The sequence below is a fragment of the Chiloscyllium plagiosum genome, unplaced genomic scaffold (assembly GCF_037043375.1).
Source record: "Chiloscyllium plagiosum isolate Xiang-an unplaced genomic scaffold, Cpla_swu_hap1 HiC_scaffold_7, whole genome shotgun sequence".
Classification (NCBI taxonomy): domain Eukaryota; kingdom Metazoa; phylum Chordata; class Chondrichthyes; order Orectolobiformes; family Hemiscylliidae; genus Chiloscyllium; species Chiloscyllium plagiosum.
The window spans coordinates 18,699,361-18,724,458 of record NW_028270145.1 but is presented as its reverse complement, the minus strand read 5'-3'; the positions used below and the strand labels follow the sequence as shown (position 1 = coordinate 18,724,458).

Sequence of the window (25,098 nt, the reverse complement as noted above, 5' to 3'; positions counted from 1 at the left end):
CGTCAATGTCTGGTGTTTGTGGCTTTGTTACATAAGCAAACTTACACGAAATATTCTGCTCAACGCTTTATTTAAATGTCACCAAAACAAACATAAGTGAAGTTCCTTAATGGATCTCTGTAGCTGGAAAGGTCAGCTTTCAATCTTAAGCAAAGTTGTGCAATTTTAGAACCACATATCAAAACTGACAAACATTTGAAAAGGATCAGAATAGTATTTTAACTCACAAAGATTTAAAGCATTTTTTGTGGGTGCTGAGCCATGTTTATTAGGCTGCTAAAAGGGAAGTCAACGGACTTCTAGTTTTCCATTTACGAGCTGTGGCCAAAGGTTGAGTAGGATGCCTGAAGAGCTATTTCAAGGATGTGAGGCAAGAAGGCTCAAAACATCAATTCCCACAACTAGGAGTTACACTAACTGATGCTCAAGGAATATGGCGATATTATTTGTCAGTTAATGTGGGCTGGATATTTTCATTCAGCAATATTATTAAACACCTCTGAAGCAGGTGGAATTTGAACCTGGCTTCCTGGTCCAGAAGGGGCGTCGCTACCGCTGTGCCACAAGAATGACTACAAGATCTTGGTAACAGGCAAAGAGTAAATGACAACCCATATCGACACCCAATAATAGCTTCACTATAACTGCCTCGAGTCAATCGTGCCCCTCAACCATGAGTGCACCATACGAAGCTAACCATTTCCCAGCAGATTTGACTTGCTGCATGTCCACCATCTTTCCCAGGAAGATCACCAACTCTGACCAACTGTAATTTAAAGCTGATTGTCACAAAGCTAGTCCTTTTTTTTCTAAAAGCTGTTCCTTGGCTCAAGGATATTCTATTCTTGATTTTTTTCAGAGGGGTAACAAACCCGGCCGAGCTCTGATCAGACTGGTTTGGTAAAGAGATAAAAAGGACTGAAGGCCAAAGTGGTCATGTTTTAGAAATGACCTGCAGAATGAAAGGGGAGTGGTCAGCTCTGTAGCTGAGCAGTTTAGTGCAGTCCTGAATTGGATGGGAGCTCAACAGTGAGCTGTATGGAATCTCTGTCTCGCTCTGTCTGTCTGTCGTCTGTCTCTCTCTTTCTTCCATTTATAAAGTTTTTCAAGAGGGTTTGCTTATTGGGACTGTTGTGGATATTCAGAACAGCATAATTAAGTCCAGTTTGGATAGACTAAGTGCTGTAGGGGTTCTTTATTCTGTTCTTCATGTTTTATTGTGTAATTTTGTGAATAAATTTTTTTTGTCTGTTTTGAACCTGGTAGTCAACCTCGCTAACTTAATCCGGGTAATTTTCACTGTACACTTACCAAAACAAATTGCCAAGTCATGGTCTGTGCTGTCTGCCTAAGAATGTTTTGAGTGGTTTGGCCGAGTCCATAACATTGATGAACATTGATTAGAAAGAAGCAGTCATTCACGAAATACTGTCTCTCTCCGTATACAACAATACCCAATCCACATACAAACGCTACTGACTGCACAATCTAATCTGATTTCATTTTGACTAGGAGAGCAGCAAGACAGAGCTGTCAATAACAATGCACAACAGACTCAGGACTTGAAGTCAGGTCATGTGAAGTCAGGAGACAAGGAGAACAGATAGTCAGGTAGCCATAACAGACAAACAGAAAGTTGTAGTTAAGAGCAATTATTTACATTTAATGGTGTTGGGCGTAGCTATTTAGCCTTAAAAATGATTTGGACTCAAATTTAAAGTCAGATTTTAAAATTTGATATTGAGACAAAATTGAATGGTGGTGTTGACAGGGAGCAAACTGTGACAAATGCAGGAAGATACGACTAAACTTGCAGAATGAGCTTCAATGTGAACAAAGGTAACAGTGTTTGGTAGGAGTATTAGAGAGGGCAATGCTTCTTCAAAAATAAAAGTGACTCAATCATGGAGAAGAGCAGGCAGATGGGACTAGTTTAGCTTGGGATTATGTTCAGCATGGACTGGTTGGACCTGAGGGTCTGTTTCAATGCTGCTGACTCTATGACTGAATGGTACAGATATGTGAATCATAACAGGTTACTAACAGGTTAATAAGGTCAACAGAAAAGCAACCAAAGCAGTACAGCAGTTCACCTTGAAAATGATAGAATTGAAAATCAGAGCAATTATGTCAAACTCATACAGAATTTTGGTTAGGCCATATTTATGGAATAATGTGAACAGTTCTAGTCTCAGAAAAAGGATGGAGAAGATGATTTATTAGAAAGATTCCAGAGCTGAGATATTACAATCAACAGGAAAGACTGAATGGGCTCGGTTCTTTCCTCTAGAGAAATTAAATGGAGGGGGTTTAACAGGTTGAAGCCATTAAGATACTGCAAGGGCTTGATAGGATAAGTGCAGAGAAGTGGCTATCAATTGTAGACATTACCAAGAAAGTCACCAATAAATCTGGTAGTGAACTCAGGAGAAACTTCTTTAAACAAGAGAAAACTGAGAAAGTAGAACTCGGCAGCACAGGGAGCAGTAGAGGTGAATAGTTTATAGAATCTAGATTAAAGCGGTGCTGGCAAAGCACAGGCGGTCAGGCAGCATCCGAGGAGCAAAAGAATCGACATTTCGAGCAAAAGCCCTTCATCAGGACTGAATAGTGTATATGCATCAAACGGATACCTCGATAAACATGAAGGGAAAAGGCATGGAAGGTTAATTGATTCATTGAAATGAAGACAGATCAGAGGAGATTCTGAGGCACAGTTTAATATTACTTCTTCATTGTTTAATGTCTTCTGTTTATGATGGAAGTAAAGATAAATTCCTTCTTTTAGAGGATACACTCTTTCCAAGACAGCTGTGGAGGCAGAGTCACTTAGTATATGTTAAGGTCAAAGTAAATAGATTCATAAATAACTGAGCTAAATGGTATAGGGAATAGACAGAAATATGGAGCAGAGGCCAAAAGCAGATCAGCAAAGATCCTATCCAACGGCAAAGCACATTCAAAAAGCCAAGTGATCTATTCATGCTCCTAATTCATGCAAGTAGGTGTATGTTGTTTGTTTTAGGTGCTTATTGTTGCATTCTTGTTCATGTGGAACATAGCAGCAAGGACCAGTTAAGCCATATGGCTTGTTTGTGCTGTGAATTCTTTCTAAGGGCTATTATGCAATGACAGCACATTTGTTGAAAATTCATGACTGCTTGTTTCACACAACAGAAATTAACAAGGAATTGAAGTGCACCTACCTGATCTCTGGAAGAAAAGACTTCTTGTACACATCCTCAATGCTCTGTAGGTAATCTGCGGAAACTTTCTGTTCATAACCCTACAAAATAACAGTTCATTTAGTGGATACACATGAAATATACCACTAGATGTATCATTAACCAAAAAAAAGGGAGGCAATTAAAGGGTGATATTAAGGTAAGGGATAAACCTATCCCATCAGCCCCTCATTATAATTTTAATGTTCCTCAGAAAACCAACTAAATCATGTTGAAAAAGGAATGGATAGCCTGCACTTATAATAGCTCATTCATAAATTATGCCCGAAAAAGAATTAAAATTCAAAAATCTCTCAGACTGTCACTTCTGTCCACATTTCGGAGGAGATTCTGCTCAGGGCTCCTTCAGAAATGTGGAGCCGTTCATCCATGCTGACAGTTCTCGTGACACCCTTGGAAAGCAGTAAGCTGTGGTGGTAGGTTGCTGGGGGCAGCTAAGTGTTGTTTAAGGCAGGTTGGGTGGATTGGAGAAAATCGGTAATGGGACAGGTGGGGGTGGGTACCAGTATTGGGGGGAGCTGCGGTCGTGGTAATGGTCAGGTGTGGATTGGAGCAGGGGTTTCAGCTTAGGTGATGGTGGCGTTGAATCCAAGGGCAATGGGTATAAAGGATCTAAGGGTTGTGAGTGAGGCAGATATGGGACCAGTTTAATACGTATTCAGGTGTTAGACTTTGAATTTAATACTCTCACCTTTCAGTGACTATTTGATTTGATTTCACTGGAACCATCCAGTCTCTAATTTTGATGGAATCTTTGGAGGGTTCTAGGTGTGGAGGAATCTTGCAGCAGAAGATTCAATTTCCCAGGCAGTCCTTTGTGGGGATTTTGTAGGGTTCTCATATGCAACTCCTTTCTACACTGGAATATCGACAGTCTGCCAGTGGAAATCTACCCCTTAGAAGGTAGGAGGACACAATTGAGCCCACTTTGCCCATTCAGCATGATAATGGCTAATCCACTATCTCAACAACATATTCCCATGTTCTCCCCATGTCCGTTGACATTTAACCTTGCAGCATCTTTCTGTTTCTTAAATACATTCTGTAATTTAACCTCCACAGCTTCCTACAGTAGAGAATTCCACAGGTTTACCACGTTCTAAGTCAAAGAAACAACACATTTCAATCTGAGAGGTCACTCTGTACATCCTGAGGCTGCTTCTGTCCATACTGTCCAGCTTGGGGAAACATCATCCCTTCATCCTCTTTGTTCAGCCTGTCAGGATTTTGTATATTTCAATGAAACCCATCTTCCATTCTTCTAAACCCCAGTGAATACAGGCCTACTTGATGCAATCTCTCCTTAAACAATAAAACTGCCAGGCCAGGAATCAGTCTGATTAACCTTTGCTGCTCCTCTGCTTTGATAAGTATATATTTTCTACGGCAAGAAGACCTGCACAAAATACTGCAGGGATGGTCACAGCAAGGCTGCAGAGGATTGCTTGTTTCAAGCTGCTCAAAGTCCCATTCACACATCACCCCAAGCCCACTGACCTCTACTGGTTCTTCATCCAGCAACAGCATGATTGGGGAATATTAATTTTTCTCCATTTCTGCAGTCCAGTTCAGTCTCCACAACACAGATCTCTACACACCTCTAAACCTAGCTCTGATATGAATCATTACAGGATGGCTGGTGTGTCTTCAGATGCCTAGATTCTGGAATCCCATTCCTACACCTCTCCATCTCTCTTCTAAGTTCACTTCCTTTAAAGCTGTCCTTAAAATCTTCCTCTATAAACAAACATCACGTCTCCCAATATTCCCTCACGTGGGTCATTGTCAAATATTGTAAATAATGCTCCTGTGAATCATTCCCAGGTCTTCAAGATTTTAAAGTGACTTTTTAAATGCAAGTTGTTGCTGCTAATGAAATGGTTTGACATTGGAATATTTCTATCAATAGGATCTGCCACTGCCATCAATCATGCAAACTTACCAGAATTTAACATTATTCAAGCAGATTCACTAAGATACCCTTCAAGTTGTGGTTGACCACAAAAGCAATGGCCCTCATCCTTGCTACACTATACTGGATATTAGTGAAATATGTAAATAATTCCTGACTCTGAGCTGAGAAGGCTATAGTGTGAGAAAAAAAAGAAACAAACATCCCCGACAAACATACCACCATCTCATAAATATCTCCAGGCTGTGGGCACCATTAGTATTGGTAACTAACCTGCAAGGAGACCTTCAACATTGCACACACACACTCAAGCAAAGTAGCATCTTTACTTACTGTCACCAAGCGAAAATCTGGAACTCCCTCCATGATAGCATTTTAGATACATCTAAATGACACACTGCAGTGATTCAAGAGAGTGGCTCACCACCAACTTCTTAAGTTTAGATCAGAGTGGTGCTGGAAAAGCACAGGTCAGACAGCATCCGAGGAGCAGGAAAATCGATGTTTCGGGCAAAAGCCCTTCATCAGGAAGCCCCCATTTATCTCTCCACCCTGGAGGCTTCCTGCCTCCATCCTTGATGAAGGGCTTTTGCCTGAAATGTCAACTTTCCTGCTCCTCGGATGCTGCCTGACCAACTGTGCTTTTCCAGCACCACTCTAATCTAAACTCTGGTTTCCAGCATCTGCAGTCCTCAATTTTGTCTGCCAACTTCTTAAGGCCAAACACCGTGCCAATATATACTGGTCTAGCCAGCACACACACACATTCCAAGACAAAACAGCTAAAACTATTTTTCAATGGATAGACCAGACAACATTACTCTAGTTACAACAAACATTCTCTTATGAAAAAAGCTGGCACACTCAAGGCAGCCACACAATCACTAACTTTAAAGTAAATAAGCATGACTAAAACACGAAAGTGCCTGGCATGAGTCAGAGTCCACATTGTTGTGCAGCAGCTCTTCACTAACTAAATCCAGAAGGTTGTATTCAATTATATCCTGGGGCTGATTTGGTGTCAGTTCTTAGCCAGATTGCCACACAGACTCTGTAACAAGGAGTGCCACCTTCTTAAGAGTAGGTGGGTGGTCGGGTGGTTAAGAAGAAAAACCAGCCCATCAGGTGTTTCAAGATTCCTTTTGTGCTCTCCATATTCAACTAGTTGAGCTAAAAGAATATTCAAGCTAAGTTCAGATCTTTAATTTTCAAATGAAGTTCCCAAAGCCTTCTGACAAGGGGGGTTGTAGCTGGTCTCTTTTATAAATGGTCAAGAAGTGGGTATGTCTACTACATTTCCGCTTTATTGTTCCTTTCCAAAATTAATTGAGTACTCTCACTCTCCGATAGCAGTATCCCACACCTTCCTGACTTGGAACGTTTTGTACTGGTATCCTGTGCCTATTATTCCACTATTCTGCTGATGAAAGCAATACAGGAAATTGTGGTTTGATCAAGACTGAAAAGAACTTAAAACAAACAATAGCATTTAACCTTCCAACTGATGGTGGATATTTAAAGCAATTTATATTTAGAAAGCATTGGTCATTCATGCCCTTCCAATGTATAGTCCATTTAAAAAAGCCATTCCTTTGCAGGCAGTTGCGCTTTAAGGATTGTCAGTACACAACTTAAACAGTTATAATTAGAAGAAATGGTTCAAGGTACACAAACATATTGCACATCAGAAACCACTGCTCATTCGTATTATTACATTGGTCCATGGCACATACTGTTAGATAGTCATACAGTCAAAGAGTAGTACAGCACAGAAACAGACCTTTCAGTCCAATTTGTCCATGCCGAGCAGATATCCTAAATTAATCGATTCCCATTTTCCAGTATTCGGCCCATATCCCTCCAAACACTTCCTATTCATGTATCTGTCCAGATGACTTTTAAATGTTGTAATTGTACCAGCCTCCTCTGGTAGCTCATTTCATATCCACACCTTTGTGTGAAAAGGTTGGCCCTTAGGTCCCCTTTAAATCATTCCCCTTTCATCTTAAACCAATGCCCTCTAGTTTTGGGACTCCCCTACCCTGGGGAAAAGATCTTGGCTATTCACCCTCATGGTTTTATAAACCTCTAATGAGGCAAGCTCCTAACTTGAGGGCTCTTTAAACTTCGGACAATCACAAGTGCTCAAGAGCCAAGGAAACCTGATAAAATGGGACTTAAAGTAAATTTGGCATTTCTGAGTAACTTGACAATACAATGAAAAAAGGATCTCGCTGATTTTCACATTTAATTTTCAAAACTGATCAATCCATTGTGCTGTCTGAACTTTTACATAGCTTCAAGTTTTTCACAAATACGTCTCACCCAGCTTCCACTTGTTTTAAATGTCTACCTCCAGGAAGCCAGATTTGTGCAATGCAACTGTTCGGAGCTTGCTGTGATGTGTCACGTCTTGGCAAAAAAACAGCAGCTTTAAAAAAACAAGCCATGCTAGACAAACCACATTCAAATCCTATAATCCACTCGCCACAATCAGCATCAGAGAGAACTAGATCATGTATATGGTTAAGCTGTTGCATTTAAGCAGAACAGGCTGTTTACTTCGCCTGCACGCATCATTCAAAAACCATCATTGCTGAACCACTTGCGATGTAGCATGTAAAATTGTTTCGATTACACAATATCAAATCTCGAAGGAATCAAAACTATAGACTGCAATTAGTCAACTATAAACACCCACGCTAAAAGGCACTGCCACTATGTCTCTAACGAGTCAAGCATTTTAAGGATCTTCACGTGGAGCTGAAATGAACGCAATAGGGCAAGAGTGTGTTAAGGGCAGCCACACACATGGTCAAAATGGTAGATTTTAAAATAGAAAAAAAAGAGGTAAAATGTTGCAAAGCATCCCAGCAGGGTCAAGACACCAGAAAGGTCTGCCACCCGACAAAAAAGGGCAGAATTATAACAGAAATGGAAATTTTGCATTGGACTCATTTGCCATCAATTAATTTTGAATTTGATACACTAAGACCAGAGCAAGTTGAAATTGGTAAGAACAAGTGCGACAGGGTCAAATTTTGTTCAGTAGCCTCCCATAAAACTCGTTGGGCTGTTCTATGATCTTAAAAGTGCTTTATATATAAAAGCTATTGAGCAGGAATGCTAGGTGAAGAGTTGATGTAGGATTGAAGTCAGGAAACCAGGAAAACAAAAGAAGAAAGTAGTATTGTCAAAGAAGTGAGGTGGAGATGATTTCATGATAAATTAGAGTGAGACTGGAAACAAAACCGGGGAGTGATATGATGAGACGAGTTGCGAACCTCATGGTCCACTCAATGCAAGTTTAGAAAGGCCATGTATGTTGGCTTCTAGCCGAACAAGCAGCTCAGCAAAGTGATGAAAAAGGTGGCACAGCCAGTGGAGGGGGAGCGGACATGAGTGAAACTACACTGATTTTGGTGGGAGGTCAACATGGTCAGACATAACAGTAGAGAGATAAAGCTGGGTGATGTCAGTGAACAGAAGCTAAACAAAGCCCAAGGGATCCTGACCATATCCTAGAACTGGAGCGGAGAGGTCATTGCAAGCAGATGAAGACTTCCCTCTAGTTGGTCTCACCTTGAAATTATGCAAATGCCAAGACTCAATAAAGATTTGTCACTGCTCGTTCCACTTAGAGTCATAGAGATGTACAGCACGGAAACAGACCCTTCAGTCCAACCTGTCCATGCTGACCAGATATCCCTACCGAATCTAGTCCCATTTGCCAGCATTTGGCTCATATCCCTCTAAATCCTTCCTATTCACATACCCATCCAGATGCCTTTTAAATGTTGCAACTGTACCAGCCTTCACCACTTCCTCTGGCAGCTTATTCCATTCACGCACCACCCTCTACATGAAAAAGTTGCCCCTTGGATCCCTTTTATATCTTTCCCCTCTCACCCTAAACGTATGCTCTCTTGTCCTGACTCACCCACCCCAGGAAAAAGACCTTGTCTATTTACCCTGCCCTCATGTTTTAAATTGACCTCTATAAGGTCACCCCTCAGCCTCCGACACTCCAAGGTAAATAGCTCCAGCCTTTTCTGAGTGGTTTTAATATACATACAGCTGTATAGATTTTGACTCACAAGGGAGTCAAAGTCTTTTGGGGCCAGACAGGAAGGTGGAGTTAAGGTCACAATCAGATCGGCCATGAACTTTTAATCAGCTCGGAGGTGGCTGAAGCTCCAAAACAGTCTACCGCTGCCTTTTGTTTCCATTAATACACGGATATGATTTTTTGTTTTACTCAACTGTGCATCCCATGGAGACAAATAACTTGTAATAAATGATGAGTTTTCCATCAACTGATAGAAACAACAGAAGGACAAGATTCCACGTTTTCCAACTTTTACTGTAACAAACAAACTCAAATGAACACAAACATTCCTTAATAGGTAACTAAGACACAAAATTAAAGATAAAGATATTTTTGAGAGACATCTTACACCTCTTCTCGTTCTGCACGTCTGATGGATCTTAACTTTGTATTACTACATATCTAAGTTACTCCTAGCTTTCCAGCAGGCTCACTTCACCCTACTTCACGACATGGAATTTGCCAGTGTCCTTTGAAAAATATTCCACTCAACTGAAGTATTCTCGAACCAAATTTCACTAGAAAGGTCTACTTTGCTGCTCCTCATTCCTTAAATTTCCAGAGGTCGCAACTGTTTGGTCCTCTTCAAAACAGGAAAGCAGCTCTCACCAACTTACCTTGCTTGGTTAACATAGACTTGACTTTGTCCTTCCTAGCAGTCGCTGCTGGTCTCCCACTTGCTCTTCGAGTGCAAAATGCAGCTGTTTTTTTATTCCATGATAAAGTGTGAAACAGTCACTTGATTTTCAGTTGGTTTTGTTTGGATTTCTTTCCCCCTGACTTACCAGATTACATGGGTATAAATCCAGGCCGAGGTTTAGTACTGTTAAGAACAGGAATGAGAGAGAACTGATACCCTCTTACATTTATAAGCAATGTGCGGATAAATTTAATAATCAACAACAAGCCTTATACAGTTTTAAATAATTTTGACAGAATTTCTGAGTGAACAGCACTTGAAGATCAAACAGGAAAATCTATATGACTGCCATACCACGGTGTCCCTCTCAATCATTTTTCCAATGTTGAACTTCCTCCATAAATGAATTCAAAAGCACTTTATGGATTGTGAAGGGCTTTGGAAAGTCATGAAAGATGCTCTATAAAAGCAAGTGTCTCTTCCTTGTATATTATTTCTGAACAGGTTTGCTTAGGAAACTGTTCTTTCCAGTCATGTGTGTTAATTCTCATACTCAGTACCCATAATCTCCTCTGTGAGGTGCTCAAGATTTTTACAGTGGTAAATGTACTATATAAATCAAGTAGTTTATGGGAGTACTGTGATCTGCTGACAAAAGGAAAAGCTAAAATCACACAACAACAGGTTATACTCCAACAGGTTTATTTGGAAGCACTAGCTTTCAGAACACTGCTCCTTCATCAGGTGGTTGTGGAGTATAAGATTGTAAAACACAGAATTTATAGTAAAAGTTTACAGTGTGATGTAACTGAAATTATATATTGAAAAAGACCTGGATTTTTTAAGTCTCTCACCTTTTAGAATGGACATGTTGGTTTCAGTTCTTTCATATGTAAATCCCAGAACATTTTTAAGGTTGCATTCTCAAGTGAACTTTAACAATAGGTGTCATGTCGGCCCAGAGACTGATTTAAGTTTGTGTATGCGCATGTGAGAGGGAGAGAGAGAGAGAGAGAGAGAGAGAGAGAGAGAGAGAGAGAGAGAGAGGAGTTGGAGATTAGTGTCCTTGAGAGAGTGTGTATATGTGTGTGAATGTAAAGGGGTTTAAATCTGTGAGAAAGTGTGTGCATGCGTGAGCGTATGAAAGAGAGCTTGCATATAAGAGAGGGTCTCTGGGAGAGTCTCTCTCTCTCTCTCTCTGTAGGAGTGTGTGTGTGCGCGCGCGCATAGTGCAGTGGGGTCACCTGTAGAGTAACATGAATGCAAGATCCTGGTTGAGGCCATCCCCATGGATACTGAACTTGGCCATCAGCCTCTGCTCAGCCACTCTGCACTGTTGCCTGTCCCAAAGTCTACCTTGGAGGATGGTCACTTGAAGGTCCAAGGTCGAATGGCCTGGACTGCTGAACACTACTGGGAGCACAACAATCAACAGACAGGAGTGTTCCCTCCCAGTTGGAGAACAATTCAGCGATTGGGACATTTGACCTTGGACCTTTGAGTAACTATCCTGCAAGGCAGACTTCGGGACAGGCAACAACACAAAGTGGCCAAGCAGAGGGTGATTGCCAAGCTCAGTACCCATGGGGATGGCCTCAAATCGGACCTTGGCTTCATGTCACACTACAGGTGTACCCACTGCACTATACACACACACACACTCCGACAGACCCTCTCAAACACAAGTTCTCTTCATATGCTCACACATACACTCCCCCACACACCCTCTCAGATTTATACCCCTTTACACTCACACACATACACTCTCCACACTCATGCACCTACCCACATGCGCACACACACGCAAATTTTGTGGGGTGAATTTGTACTTGCAGAATTACGTTTTACTTTGCTCAAGAACTGCATGAATCCACGTAAAATTCTGTAAATCTCTTTTTTTTAAAGATTAGAATCAGTCTGACCATTGTGACACAAAGTTAAAAATCACACAACACCAGGTTATAGTCCAACAGGTTTAATTGAAGCACACTAGCTTTCGGAGCGACGCTCCTTCATCAGGTGGTAGTTCACCTGATGAAGGAGCAGCACTCCGAAAGCTAGTGTGCTTCCAATTAAACCTGTTGTACTATAGCCGGGTGTTGTGTGATTTTTAACTTTGTACACCCCAGTCCAACACCGGCATCTCTAAATCATTGTGACACAGACAGTCTCACACAGGGCAGCTCACATCTTAAATGCATTGTCTGGGCCGACATGACACCAATTGTTAAAGTTCACTTGAGAATGTAACTTTAAAAATGTTCTGAAACCAACAAGCCCATTCTAAAAGATGAGAGACTAAACCAATCCAGGTCTTTTTCAATACATAATGTCAGTTACATCACACTATTATCTTTTGCTATAAATTCTGTGTCTTATGCTCTTATACTCCACAATCACCTGATGAAGGAGCAGTGCTCCAAAATAAACCTTTTGGAGTATAATCTGGTGTTGTGCGATTTTTAACTTTGTACACCCCAGTCCAACACTGGCACCTCTAAATCTCAAGGAAAAGCATTTGCCTTCCCTAACTAAATGCTGGGAATCACAGCAACAAATTTCAGCATTAAAAAAATGGAAACAAATGAACTATAGTAGCATGTCATTGTTCATACAAACCCTACAGTGTGGGGAACCTAATCCAAACTGCAGGGGTCACACTTGCAGACTAAATGAAGATGATCCACTAACATCCATTCAGCATCCCCTTCGTCTTAGGCAGTCACTCAGGATGACCAGTTCAACAACTTCTGAGATGGCTGATCAATCAGCAAAGTGATTCTGTCACATGCAGAGCAGGTGATTGGGTAGATGGGTTGTTTGGAGGTTTGTGTGCTCTCTGTGTCACCTTAACTTCAACCCTTCACCCCTGATGAAATCACATAATGGTATCCAGAGTCAAATTTCTCCATTTCAATTGGTCACAAGCCGAGGACACCTGTGAGTCAATGGGTACATTTGATCTCTTCACTAGTTTTAAGACATTCCTAAAGTAGTCCCGAATGTGGAAGAGACCTAATACTGAGCATTTGTAACACTTCTGTTTTTACGATGGCAGTGCAATATGCACACAGAGACAAACATCAATTGCTCCTGGAAACAATAAACTCAGTGAAAGATGCTTTTGGTCTGCCTGAAACTTGTTGGATTTCCAGAGGAAGGAGCTAACCTTGACAGAGTATTGCAGACTGGCACATTCCAGGACTACGAGTTGAGGGATGCATTCAAGTTTGGGGAAACTGCCACTAAGGCGCAGTGGCAAAAGACCACCATCTAATATCTTTCTGTCGAAGTCAAATGGGGGTCTATTCAGTTATCTGACCCTCCCTTTGCCTGAAATGTGAAAATATAGTCATGTACAAGTAAGAAATGTCTTTAATTTGTTTGCTGGATAGAGTTAAACTTCAATGTTTGTTGTTTCTCCATATGCTACTGTACAGAACTGAACTACTTTCGTGACTATGTGTAGAGATATTTTTATGAATTAGGCACTCTTTTAAACAAAGAAAAAGTTGACTGAGATTTTAATTGTTTCAAACACATTAAACAGGAAATGTTTATATGAGACCATGGACAATGGATGCAGGAAGTCTGAATTAGAGACAAAGTGTTGGTCTGGCAGCATCTGGATAAGAAACAGCCAACTCTAACTGGATTAGTGAGGTGATTACTCAATACAGACCTCAGATCTATCTGATTATTAACCTGGATGATATCATAATCCTTCAATTTCTCAGTTTCAGCATTAAAAAGAGATATGTTTTGGCCTTGATGTTTGTTTCAATTAATATCCAATAAAACAGAGTTTTGACTCATTTCATTTGTACCATTCATCTGAAGTCTTGGTGATCCTTTGTCAAAATGTGGAGAACTTTGGGACTCTCGCCCCAATGTCTTTGAACTTAGTTGCCTTTTTAATGCGAGCGCCCACTCCCAAGGAGCCATTACTTTCAATCAAGAAGATATGCAGCCAATGCACTCAGAGAAAAAAGTGCTGCTTTTTCACTAATTTCAAGGATGGCCAGGATTGTTTCCTGGAACAATCAAAAACAGCCCCAGCAATAGTCAGACAATTGAGACTGTTAACAGGTGCTTAATTTGAGCCAAACTTTCTTTGTAACAATCTAAAGGGTAAATCCTGCGAAGATCAGACTTCAAAGAAATGAGATAAGTTCTGCATGCAATTAACATCTGAAAAGAATGACATCACTGTAAGAACTGGCTAGACAGATGTATTGCCCAGAGACATGTCTATCAGCACACATTTTGGATACAACATTCCCTGCCTGGATATAACATTCCCCCCCCCAGATGTAACATTCCCTCCCATGAATGTCATTCCGATTTGTGAGACGGCAGCCTGAAAATGCAAACAGTAGATCAGAATTTAGGCCAGAAACTTGTTCACAGCAGGTCAGATAGCATCCACGAAGAGAGAGCAAGCTAACATTTCGAATCTAGATGACTCTTCAACAGAGCTGAAGTGAAGTGTGGAGGGGCAGCATTTATGCTATAGTTGGGAGGAAGGGGAGGATACAGTGAAAACAACAAATGCTGGAGATCACAGTGGACAGGCAGGAGGCTGGAAGAACACAGCGAGCCAGGCAGCATCAGGAGATGCAGAAGTTGACGGATCACAGTGGGTCAGACAGCATCCATGGAGAGACAGCAAGCTAACATTTCGAGTTGAGATGACTCTCCAACATTTTTTGTTTGCCCTCATTCAAAACTTCCAACTTGAAGGTGTACAAAACACTTCTGGACCTGTCCCTGCTACCCTGAATCATAAGAATGGAACTAGTTGTGGATTAGGGTTAATCAGGAGAATGTTCTCTGTCAGTTCCACCTTTCCATCTATCTGGTTAAAATTAGGCTGCATGATGCTGTATCTTGAAAATAAATGCAACACAGTTCATCCTCCTGTTAAAAGTTGAGTTTTTTTTAAACAATCATGTGAAAACAAAAGTGAAATAAAAAATGCTGGAAATCACAGCAGGTCAAACAACATCCAACGACAGACAGCAAGCTAATGGGGAAAGACTGCTAGTCACTGCATCCGCACTTTCTCCCCCCATATTCCACCCATTCCCCCCACACATTGTATAAATGTTACCTCCTCCACACTTCACGTCAACCCTGATGAAGACTCATCTAGACTCAAAACATGAGCTTGTTCTCTCTCCATGGATGCTACCTGACCCGCTGTGATGGCCAGCATTTTTTTGTTTTCAGTATAAATTCCAGCATCTGCAGTATTTTATGCCCTCAGAGTAATACAGCAAGGAAACAGACCTTTCAGTGCACATACCGCACATAATATCAAAACTACCTGTTTCTGGCCCATATCCCTCCAAACCTTTCTGATTCACAAATCCATCCAAATGTCTTTTAAACATGGTAATTGTACCACATCCGCAGGAAATTCATCTCACACGCAAATCGTGTGTGAAAACATTTGCCTCTGAAGTCTTTTTTAAAATTTCTCTCCTCTCACCTTAAGAATGTGCTCTTGGAGGCCCTGGTCATGGCGGATGGAGGTGCAGAGGGATTGGATATCCATGGTGAAGATGAGGCGTTGGGGGCCGGGGAAACGGAAGTCTTGGAGGAGGTGGAGGGCGTGGGTGGTGTCTCGAACGTATGTGGGGAGTTCCTGGACTAGGGGGATAGGACAGTGTCGAGGTAGGTAGAGATGAGTTCAGTGGGGCAGGAGCATGCTGAGACAATGGGTCGGCCAGGGTGGTCAGGCTTGTGGATCTTGGGAAGGAGGTAGAACCGGGCAGTGCGGGGTTCCCGGACTATGAGGTTGGAAGCTGTGGGTGGGAGATCTCCTGAGGTGATGAGGTTCTGTATGGTCTGGGAGATGATGGTTTGGTGATGGGGGGTGGGGTCATGGTCAAGGGGGCGGTAGGAAGAGGTGTCCTCGAGTTGGCGTTTGGCTTCAGCGATGTAGAGGTCAGTGCGCCAGACTACCACTGCGCCCCCTTTATCCGCTGGCTTGATGGTGAGGTCGGGATTGGAGCAGAGGGATTGGATGGCTGCGCGTTGTGAGGGTGAGAGGTTGGAGTGGGGGAGGGGAGTCGACAGGTTGAGGCAGTTAATGTCCCGGCGGCAGTTGGAAATGAAGAGGTCGAGGGCAGGTAATAGGCCAGCGTGGGGTGTCCAGGTGGATGCAGTGTGTTGGAGGTGGGCGAAGGGGTCCTCGGAAGATGGGCGGGAGTCCTGATTATGAAAGTAAGCTCGGAGGCGGAGGCGACGGAAGAATTGTTCGATGTCACGGCGTGTATTAAATTCATTGATGCGTGGACGGAGGGGGACGAAGGTGAGTCCTTTGCTGAGGACTGATCGTTCGTCCTCAGTGAGGGGGAGGTCTGGAGGGATGGTGAAAACTCGGCAGGGCTGGGAGCTGGTGTGGGTGTAGAGCTGGGAGTGGGGTTGGAGCCAGTACCTGGAGTGGGTGTGATGGTGGGGGGAATGGGGGTAGAGTCAGGAGCAGGGGTAGTGTTCCCCTCGGGGTTCTGGGGGGTGGGGATAGTGACAGTGGGGTCTGTGGGGGGCGTGTCAGCAGAATGCAGGTGAGTGGAGCTGGTGGGGGCGGAAGTGGTGGCAGACACGGCAGTAAGGGTGGTGGAAGTCACTGAGCGTGTGGCATCAACGATGATGTAAGGGGCGGAAGTGGCTGTGGGAGTGGCCATGATGGGGGCAGAAGTGACATCATCAATCAGCGTGGGGGTGGTAGCTGTATCAGCCGCATGGCTAATGGTGTTTCCGAGGCCAGGGGAATCTTCTGGAATGTTCGAGGAGCGCTGGTTATGGAGGTGGGTAGATAAAAGTTTGTTGTACTTACAGTTTTTGATGTTTGAGATGGAATTGAAATACTGTTTGTTGAGAGTATGGATTCTCCTGAGGATGTAGTACAGAGTGGGTCCTTTGCAATTCTGAGAGAGTGTGGCCCTCAGCTGAGGCAGGGATGACTGTAGAGAGGTTAGGTGCCGGCGCATTGCTGCGAGTGTGGAGCGGAGGATCTTGAAGGAGAACTGTTGCTGGTGTTTTTGAATCTGTAGTCTGTACTGTTTGTCCTGTTCGGGTCCGAACTGTGCTGGTTTAAAGGTGGTCCGGAGTCCGTGTGGGATGAGTTGGTTACGGAGGCAGGCACTGACGAAGCAAATGTGGCTGTAGTAGCGGGTTTGTTTCAGGACATGGTTGAAGAGCTTCAGGGCAGAGGAAATGACCTGGGAATTGCAGTGGGAGAGAGACTCCCTGAGATTCTTGTAGAGAGAGGAGGAAAACTTCTTCAAGGCAGGCATCCTTGTAAGAGGATTCGCAGTAGGATTAAAATCAACGAGGTAAAAACAATGACTGCAGATGCTGGAAACCAGATTCTGGATCAGTGGTGCTGGAAGAGCACAGCAATTCAGGCAGCATCCGAGGACAGGCAAAATCGACGTTTCTGGCAGGAATAAAGGCAGAGAGCCTGAAGCGTGGAGAGATAAGCTAGAGGAGGGTGGGGGTGGGGATAGAGTAGCATAGAGTACAATAGGTGAGTGGGGGAGGAGATGAAGGTGATAGGTCAGGGAGGAGAGGGTGGAGTGGGTAGGTGGAAATGGAGCTGGGCAGGTCGGACAAGTCCAGACAAGTCAAGGGGACAGTGTTGTTGGAGGTTAGAAACTAGGATGAGGTGGGGGAAGGGGAAATGAGGAAGCTGTTGAAGTCCACATTGATGCCCTGGGGTTGAAGTGTTCCGAGGCGGAAGATGAGGCGTTCTTCCTCCAGGCGTCTGGCGGTGAGGGAGCGGTGGTGAAGGAGGCCCAGGACCTCCATATCCTCGGCAGAGTGGGAGGGGGAGTTGAAATGTTGGGCCACGGGGCGATGTGGTTGATTGGTGCGGGTGTCTCGGAGGTGTTCCCTAAAGCGCTCTGCTAGGAGGCGCCCAGTCTCCCCAATGTAGAGGAGACCGCATCGGGAGCAACGGATACAATAAATGATATTAGTGGATTTGCAGGTAAAACTTTGATGGATGTGGAAGGCTCCTTTAGGGCCTTGGATGGAGGTGAGGGAGGAGGTGTGGGCACAGGTTTTACAGTTCCTGCGGTGGCAGGGGAAAGTGCCAGGATGGGCGGGTGGGTCGTAGGGAGGCGTGGACCTGACCAGGTAGTCACGGAGGGAACGGTCTTTGCGGAAGGCGGAGAGGGGTGGGGAGGGAAATATATCCCTGGTGGTGGGGTCTGTTCTTTCCTCCCCAGACGACCCCAACAGTACCCTTCCACCGACACTCTCATTCGTTTGGCCGAACTGGTCCTCACCCTTAACAATTTCTCCTTTGAATCCTCCCACTTCCTCCAGACCAAAGGGGTAGCCATGGGCACACGTATGGGCCCCAGCTATGCCTGTCTCTTTCTTGGCTACGTAGAGCAGTTGATCTTCCGTAATTACACCGGCACCACTCCCCAACTCTTCCTCCGCTACATTGATGACTGCATTGGCGCCACCTCGTGCTCCCGCGAGGAGGTTGAGCAATTCATCAACTTCACCAACACATTCCACCCTGACCTTAAATTTACCTGGACCATCTCTGACACCTCCCTCCCCTTCCTGGACCTCTCCATCTCCATCAGTGACGACCGACTTGACACTGACATTTTCTACAAACCCACCGACTCCCACAGCTACCTGGATTATACCTCTTCCCACCCTACCTCTTGCAAAAATGCCATCCCGTATTCCCAATTCCTCCGCCGTATCTGCTCCCAGGAGGACCAGTTCCACCATAGAACACACCAGATGGCCTCCTTCTTTAGAGACCGCAATTTCCCTTCCCACGTGGTTAAAGATGCCCTCCAATGCATCTCATCCACATCCCGCACCTCCGCCCTCAGACCCAACCCCTCCAACCGCAACAAGGACAGAACGGCCCTGATGCTCACCTTCCACCCTACCAACCTTCGCATAAACCAAATCATCCGCCGACATTTCCGCCACCTCCAAACAGACCCCACCACCAGGGATATATTTCCCTCCCCACCCCTTTCCACCTTCCGCAAAGACCGTTCCCTCCGTGACTACCTGGTCAGGTCCACGCCCCCCTACGACCCACCCTCCCATCCTGGCACTTTCCCCTGCCACCGCAGGAACTGTAAAACCTGTGCCCACACCTCCATCCAAGGCCCTAAAGGAGCCTTCCACATCCAAGGTTTTACCTGCAAATCCACTAATATCATTTATTGTATCCGTTGCTCCCGACGCGGTCTCCTCTACATTGGGGAGACTGGGCGCTTCCTAGCAGAGCGCTTTAGGGAACACCTCCGAGACACCCGCACCAATCAACCAAACCGCCCCGTGGCCCAACATTTCAACTCCCCCTCCCACTCTGCCGAGGATATGGAGGTCCTGGACCTCCTCCACCGCCGCTCCCTCACCGCCAGACGCCTGGAGGAAGAACGCCTCATCTTCCGCCTCGGAACACTTCAACCCCAGGGCATCAATGTGGACTTCAACAGCTTCCTCATTTCCCCTTCCCCCACCTCATCCTAGTTTCTAACCTCCAGCAACACTGTCCCCTTGACTTGTCTGGACTTGTCCGACCTGCCCAGCTCCTTTTCCACCTATCCACTCCACCCTCTCCTCCCTGACCTATCATCTTCATCTCCTCCCCCACTCACCTATTGTACTCTATGCTACTCTATCCCCACCCCCACCCTCCTCTAGCTTATCTCTCCACGCTTCAGGCTCTCTGCCTTTATTCCTGCCAGAAACGTCGATTTTGCCTGTCCTCGGATGCTGCCTGAATTGCTGTGCTCTTCCAGCACCAATGATCCAGAATTAAGAATGTGCTCCCTAGTCTTGAAATGCACCATCTTAAGGAAAAGACAACTACCATTAACCCTATGTATACCTCATTATTTTATAAACTTCAATAAGGTCACCTCTTAACCTCTATGCTCCAGTGGACATAGCCATTGGAGCTTATCCAGCCTTTCTTTATAAAACTCAAACCTTCCACACCCAGCAACACCCTGGTAAATATCCTCTGAACCCTCTCCAGCTTGATAATATCCTTCTCATAATTGGGCGATCAGAAATGGACACAGTATTCCGGAAGAGGCTTCACCAATGCCCTGTACAACCTCAACTTAACATCCCAACTCTTATACTCAAAGGACTGAGCAATGAAGGCAAGTATCTTCAAATTGCCTTCTTTACCCAGCGTAAACATAGCCTTCTCACACAGCTTTGCAGCTTTCAGGGGATTCATTAGCTCAGGAAAAAGCCTGCATTCATAAAGCACCTTTTATCATGTTGAGGATATTTCAAGCACTTCAGGTGCATTTTTTCATTTGAAGAGTATTCACTGCAGTTTTGCAGCCAAAAACTGTGACCTCATCATGTACGGGAATGAGCCTGAAGTATCACCAAGATGAACCAACAATTGGACTAGCATCAGTTCAGAAACATATGTTGATCAGGACTGACAGCTCAAAAATGTTATGGAACCTTTCACATCTACTTGAATATGAGCATTGGTTTGACATGTGAAACCTAGTAATTCTAACAATACAGCAATGTACCGTCAGGTCGGTCATGATTTTATTACATGTTCAGCTGGTTTATATTCGCAGTCTCTAAATACAGTAGAACACTGGGCAAGCTGATATTTCCCAATGTTCCCTCCAAAGGCTGAAAACCAACACCTTTTTACCCAGAATGGTCACAGGTCAAAGTATTCCTAGATAGTTTTAGGAGGGTTTCTTCTCTGATGCACAGACAAGGAAGCTTCATCTCAATTTTTAAAAGCTCATTTTTGTATAAGCATAATCTTGCTTTAGTTCTGTTCCTTTGGACTGTGCCAATATCCTTCAGGGTGCTACGGTAGGGAGACAACAGTCTGCCCCACAGCTTTTGCCGATGCTGTTTCACCCAACCGTCAGCTGCTTAAAGAGCACAGATGAGTTCAACTCTCCAGATCATTTCTCTTCAGGGACATAGCTTGTCTCCACTGAATTGTCTAATGCAGAACTAAGACTGCAAAATAACAAAGGTAGGTGTATCATCAAGCACCAATCCACAGAAGCGATGCTGTTAATCTCAACATTTTACCAACAGCTCTAGGAATGGAGGAATAATTACCATGCTAAAGCCATCAATACTCATTTAGGTGCCTACACTCAAGCTGTTGGATAGTGTATTATGTGCACTTGAAGCAACTAAATCAACATGAAGAGTTATGACTTGCCTCAGGATAACATAAAATTCGGCTGGAATATCCTGAAACAAAATAATATAGAAATTATGCTAAAATATATTCACATCTCCCCGCTATTGAATTACACCAACATTTCGAAAGAATCTCACTGGCATGCATAGAGGTTACATAGAGTGTGAAACAAGTGAAAACCTGCATAAAACAGGAAGATATAAAATGTAGGGATATAGATGGTGACATCTTGAAAAATGTCCATATTACAGAGGAGGAAGTGCTTGAAACACATAAAAGTGGATAAATCCCCAGGACCTGATCAGGTGTACCCTAGAACTCTGTGGGAAGCTGGAGAAGTGATTGCTGGGCCTCTTGCTGAGATATTTGTATCCATCGATAGTCACAGGTGAGGTGACAGAAGACTGGAGGTTGGCTAACGAGGTGCTACTGGAGTGCCACAAGGATCGGTGCTGGGTCCACTACTTATTGTCATTTATATAAAAGATGTGGATATGAACATAAGAGGTATAGTCAGTATGTTTGCTGATGACACCAAAATTGGAGGTGTAGTGGACAGTGAAGAAGGTTATCTCAGATTACAACGGAATCTTGATCAGGTGGACCAATGGGATGAGAAGTGGCAGATGGAGTTTAATTCAGATAAATGTGAGGTGCTGCATTTCGGGAAAGCAAATCTTAGCAGGACTAATACACTTAATGGTAAGGTCCCACGGAGTGTTGCTGAACAAAGAGACCTTGGAGTGCAGGTTCATAGCTGCTTGAAAGTTGAGTCGCAGATAGATAGGATAGTGAAGAAGGCGTTTGGTATGTTTTCCTTTATTGGTCAGTGTATTGAGTACAGGAGTTGGGAGATCATGTTGCAGCTGTACAGGACATTGGTTAGGCCACTGTTGGAATATTGCGTGCAATTCTGGTCTCCTTCCTGTAAGAGAGATGTTGTGAAACTTGAAAGGGTTCAGAAAAGATTTACAAGGATGTTGCCAGGGTTGGAGGATTTGAGCTATAGGGAGAGGCCGAATAGGCTGGGGCTGTTTTCCCTGGATTGTCAGAGGCTGAGGGGTGACCTTAAAGAGGTTTATAAAATCATAGGGGCATGGCTAGGGTAAATAGACAAAGTCTTTTCCCTGAGGTGGGGGAGTCCAGAACTAGAAGGCATAGGTTAAGGGTGAGCGGAGAAAGATATAAAAGAGACCTAAGGGGCAACCTTTTCACATATAAGATGGTATGCGTATGGAATGAGCTGCCAGAGGAAGTGGTGGAGGCTGGTACAATTGCAACATTTAAAAGGGTATATGAATAGGATGGGTTGGAGGGATATGGGCCAGGTGCTGGCAGGTGGCACTAGATTACGTTGAGATATCTGGTCGGCATGGACAAGTTGGACCGAAGGATCTGTTTCCATGCTGTCTATCTCTATGACTAAGTCATAAAAAATGTGAAATTGCACTATATTTTCTATAACTGTCGTGCATTAAGAGGGGCTAAACACCTGAAGCCAGGAAACTGCCATTTACATATACTGAAGCACAGCATGTTTCAGAAAGTGCAACAAGGGAACCTATAAAGGATTCTTTGTGAGATACAAAGACAAAATACTTTGTCTCCTAGAGAGGGAAACAAAATCACTGAACTATGGTTATCAGTCAAATTTTAGGTCATAAATTCACAGTTTGATCAGAGCTGGGCAAAATTCAAGAAACTTGAGAGAATTGCAGTGGGTAGAGCCGTGTTAAAAATCACAGGGCTTCGGTTGTGGTTTTGTGCAACTGGCATGAAAAGACCAAGGAAAGTCAGCAGTGTGTGTACTATGTCCAAAACTATAACCACCACAGGTGTTTTCAATAGTGATGAGAACAGCTTCAACAATGACTGAAGGACTTTTGTCAGTTCAATTTTATGATAACAGGCTTTGATAAAGAGTCATTTCAACTTCCAGAAGATTTCTGACCTTCAAACCATGATATTACTAAAAGGAGCACTCTGTGACTGAATTCTGTCCTCCTTTACTGTCATGGGAATCAGGTATATCTTTCTCCTTACCTATTATTTCTCACCCCTACAGAACACCTAAATTCCTTTAAGCAGCTCAACTTCATTGGAAATGCAATTTATAAATGTGTCTGCCTATGAAGAGTTTTGTGATGTGGAAAGGTGACGAGTGAAGTTGCACAAACATCAGTTATCACTACCTTAGCTTTGTATTGCTGCAGGAGATTGAAGCTCATTAGATGGCAAAGTAGAATTACAAAGAGCAAATCTCTGCATCCAGTTTAAGTCAGAAGGTAAATGGACTGGGAGTGGTCAGTGCCGAACTGGCTGACAGTACACCACACTCTCATTATGCAGTATTGAAATCCCTTATTTAGTAAACATGAAAATTCACCCCACGCTAAAAGAATAGTAAACTTCTTGCTGGTTAGTTTATGAACGGAAAAGTGCAATCAACAGAGAGATAAGAAGCAAAATAAATGTCCTGGCTAGATATTACGTAAATATTACAGAGAAAAAACAGAAAAAAGCCATTCTGCCCATTGATCTGGGCTTTCGAGGGAGTTTTAACATAAGTCTCCAGCAACTCTCCACCACATCACACCATCAGCATATTCATCCCTTCTTTTCTCCCTCAAGTACTTTGCTAACATCCTTTTAGATGTATCAATAAATACACAAATTTACATCTGACACTAAGTTAAATCTGTAGCCAATCAGTTGCATAAGTGAAGCTTCCCTCAGTGTTAAGGCAAGTTTTTCCACTGGAGCTATCAAAGAGATGACAAGCTCAATCCCGAAGATACCTATAACATGCTTAAACATCCCGAGGTGACAAAGCAGGAAAAGTGATACCCCAGCGCTTTCCAAATGTCAATCTAGCTATCCATGCTGTGGAAATGCTACGCTTCATTATGATGCCTGTATAATCAGGTAACTGCAAAGATGCTGTCAGTTTAGTCTTAAAGCAGGTAACCCTCTCAGCCTAAGGCTTCGACTGTGTTGAATATTTTCCAATCTCATGCACGAGGAGAAATCTACAGCTGCCAGCCACTTCACTGAGAATCTCACGTGATCAGGACTGGGGAGGAGATTATGCAAACAACCCATTGCCCCGTACACCTTGAAGACATACATCATGTGCTTTAACAGACAAACAATGGGACACAGTTTTTGCTCTTGATCTACAGTAGATGAGGCTGATGCAAGGAATCAAGAAATTACCAGCCCCAGTAACTTAAGAGTCATAGAGATGTACAATACATAAACAAACCCCATTGGTCCAATTTGTCGATGTCAACCAGATATCTTAAATTAATCTAGTCCCTTTTGCTGGCATTTGGCCCATGCCCATCCCTGTAAACCTTTCCTATTCATATACCCATCCACATGCCTTTTAAATGTTGTAATTGTACCAACCTCCACCACTTCCTCCAGCAGCTCATTCCATACATGGACCACCCACTAGTGAAAAAGTTGCCCCTTAGATCCCCTTTTCAATCTTTTCACCCTCACTCTAAAACTATGCCTGCTAGTTTTGGACTCACCCACCCCAGGGAAAAGACCTTGCCTATTTACCCTGTCCACTACTTCATGATTTTATAAACCTCTATAAGGTCACCCCTCAGCCTCCGACGCTCCAGGGAAAACAGCCCCAGCCTATTCAGCCTCTCCCTATAGCTCAAACCCTCCAAACTTGGCAACATCCTTGTAAATCTTTTCTGAACCCTTTCAAGTTTCACAACATCGTTCCTATAGCAGGGAAACCAGAATTGCAAACAGTATTCCAAAAATGGCCTAACCCATGTGCTGTAGAGCTGCAGCATGAAGGAAAGCATACCACATGCTCTCTTCACTATCCTATCTACCTGGGACACCACTTTCAAGGAGCTATGAACAGGTACTCCTCTCGGAACTATCAAACAGCAGCCCTGTGATACTAAGCAAAGCATCTCCAAATCCCTCCCCAAATTGTACATGAAGTTTAATAAT

The 25,098-nt window shown here is 43.6% G+C and overlaps 1 protein-coding gene across 1 annotated transcript in view; it reads right to left on the bottom strand.

Moving 5' to 3' along the window:
* The window catches only part of ndufa10 (NADH:ubiquinone oxidoreductase subunit A10), a 67,446-nt gene that overhangs the window by 26,598 nt on the left and 15,750 nt on the right, over positions 1-25,098 (bottom strand). Inside the window, exon 6 of the mRNA XM_043693102.2 lies at positions 3,207-3,286. Coding sequence (XP_043549037.2) covers positions 3,207-3,286 — 80 coding nt within the window. The remainder of the gene's footprint in view (positions 1-3,206; positions 3,287-25,098) is intronic.